Raw genomic sequence first — 2,396 nt, 5'->3', positions numbered from 1 at the left:
CACCAGCTTCACCACTGGTCCCAACTGGGAGCAGATGATTTTCCACGAGGTCTCATGGGCTTCTCTGTGCTCACCACCCACAGCCACCTTCTCCAGCCTGGATGTTTATAGATTTTATATGTCCACTCTCAAAATTTGCTTGAAGAGTTTTTAGGACAGAGATGTCACTGTCCCCAAAGCCACCAGCATGGCCCAGGCTGGGCAGTGGGGTGGCCCCATGGTATGACATGTCCTCTCCTGGTGCCTGCAGATGAGCTGCTGTGTGCCTGCGACGTGCCACACTGCAGCCTGCCCACCTGCATGGGCAAGGTGTGCTTCATCAGCAAGAGGAAGGAGGAAGGGACCATCACCCAACACAAGGGCTGCTTCTCCCAGAACATCTTGGAGAACTGTCACACGCCAGTGACAGAGCACTATGGCATGAAGTGCTGTGACTCCAGCATGTGCAACGCTGAGCTGGAGATCTTCCTCCAAGGTATGGGGTCATGGTTCCCTTCGAGGAGACAGAGGGGAGAGGGACAGAGCTGACCATGTGGGTGGAGATGTGGTTGGGTCTCCAGATCATCCCCTTCCCACACTCAGCACCTCTAGGGTCACCCTTTCCCAGGTGGGACAGGGCCAGTGAGATGTCCTTGGTTGACCTTTCTTGGGCTGTGCCTGCAGTGCTGCCATCCATAGGGTTGACCTCAATGCAGAGTCACCCTCCCCAGTCCAAGCCCAAGCACCAAGACCTCCACCCTCCCCAGTCCAAGCCCAAGCACCAAGACCTCCACCCTCCCCAGTCCAAGCCCAAGCACCAAGACCTCCACCCTCCCCAGTCCAAGCCCAAGCACCAAGACCTCCACCCTCCCCAGTCCAAGCCCAAGCACCAAGACCTCCACCCTCCCCAGTCCAAGCCCAAGCACCAAGACCTCCACCCTCCCCAGTCCAAGCCCAAGCACCAAGACCTCCACCCTCCCCAGTCCAAGCCCAAGCACCAAGACCTCCACCCTCCCCAGTCCAAGCCCAAGCACCAAGACCTCCACCCTCCCCAGTCCAAGCCCAAGCACCAAGACCTCCACCCTCCCCAGTCCAAGCCCAAGCACCAAGACCTCCACCCTCCCCAGTCCAAGCCCAAGCACCAAGACCTCCACCCTCCCCAGTCCAAGCCCAAGCACCAAGACCTCCACCCTCCCCAGTCCAAGCCCAAGCACGAAAACCTCCACCCTCCCCAGTCCAAGCCCAAGCCCCAAGACCTCCACCCTCCCCAGTCCAAGCCCAAGCACCAAGACCTCCACCCTCCCCAGTCCAAGTTCAAGCATCACTTTCATGCTCCCATCCATCATTTCCTCCCCCTAGGAGAAGAGACCCTGGGAAAGGCATCCTCCCTGCCCAACCTCCTCCTGATGATCTTCATCCCTCTGCTCACCCTCCTCATCCTCGTGGCGCTCATGGCACTCTTCTGCTGGAAGGTGGCCCAGCACCGCCACAAGAAAAGCGACTTGGGAGACATGGACCTCATGTTGAAGGCATCCATGGTGGGAGACAGCACTTTGGAGGTGGGTGATCTCTAGGAGGGACCCCCAAATGGGAAGGAGGGATGTGCTGGGTGTGAGGTGGCCACAGAGCTGACCCCAACGCCATCCTGGCTGTGCAGGACTTGCTGAGTGATGACTGCACGACGGGCAGCGGCTCGGGGCTGCCCTTCCTTGTCCAGAGGACGGTGGCTCGGCAGATCACCCTCGTGGAGTGTGTGGGTAAGGAGAGTGGCCGGGCTCAGTGGGACCCTACCCCAGCCAGTGGTTGAGCAAGTGATGGACCCCTTCCCCACAACAGCTGGTGATGGCACCACGATGCCAGACCCAGGAGGTTGGGATGGACCCAACCATCTCAACCAAAACCCCACAGAGACCCAAAGTTCTCCCCCATCCTGCTGAGGGGGAAGGTAGTGGGTGGGTGGGTGGCAGTTGGCCAAGGTCAACGGACCCTGTGCCGCTCCATTGCTGTTCCACACCAGGAGCTGGGTTCATCATGGGGAGGGGGTCAGGGGCTTCGTGACGCAGTGCCATGGCCGTGGCAGGCAAAGGACGCTACGGTGAGGTCTGGCGAGGTGTTTGGCATGGGGAGAGCGTGGCCGTGAAGATCTTCTCCTCCCGGGATGAGCAGTCGTGGTTCCGCGAGACAGAGATCTACAACACCGTCCTCCTCCGACACGACAACATCCTGGGTGAGTGAGGGGCCAGGGGGGTCCAGGGGGTGGCTGCACAGCAGCTCCATGCTCATGGTTCTTCTCCTCATCCAGGCTTCATCGCCTCCGACATGACGTCAAGGAACTCCAGCACCCAGCTCTGGCTCATCACCCACTACCACGAGAACGGCTCGCTCTATGACTACCTGCAGAGGAAAGTCCTGGATGT

General features: G+C 59.8%; 1 protein-coding gene across 1 annotated transcript in view; it reads left to right on the top strand.

Moving 5' to 3' along the window:
- Positions 1-250: 250 nt before the first annotated feature.
- Positions 251-2,396, top strand: part of LOC104530070 (serine/threonine-protein kinase receptor R3) — a gene marked incomplete at both ends in the record, with an annotated part of 3,326 nt that continues 1,180 nt past the window's right edge. Inside the window, 5 exons of the mRNA XM_010174551.2 lie at positions 251-475; positions 1,339-1,538; positions 1,637-1,736; positions 2,060-2,206; positions 2,282-2,386. Of these exons, the coding sequence (XP_010172853.2) occupies positions 251-475; positions 1,339-1,538; positions 1,637-1,736; positions 2,060-2,206; positions 2,282-2,386 (777 nt within the window). The remainder of the gene's footprint in view (positions 476-1,338; positions 1,539-1,636; positions 1,737-2,059; positions 2,207-2,281; positions 2,387-2,396) is intronic.

This window comes from Antrostomus carolinensis, unplaced genomic scaffold, assembly GCF_000700745.2.
Source record: "Antrostomus carolinensis isolate BGI_N321 unplaced genomic scaffold, ASM70074v2 scaffold28568, whole genome shotgun sequence".
Taxonomy (NCBI): domain Eukaryota; kingdom Metazoa; phylum Chordata; class Aves; order Caprimulgiformes; family Caprimulgidae; genus Antrostomus; species Antrostomus carolinensis.
The sequence above is the reverse complement of the archived record's forward strand: the minus strand, read 5'-3'. Positions and strand labels throughout refer to the sequence as shown.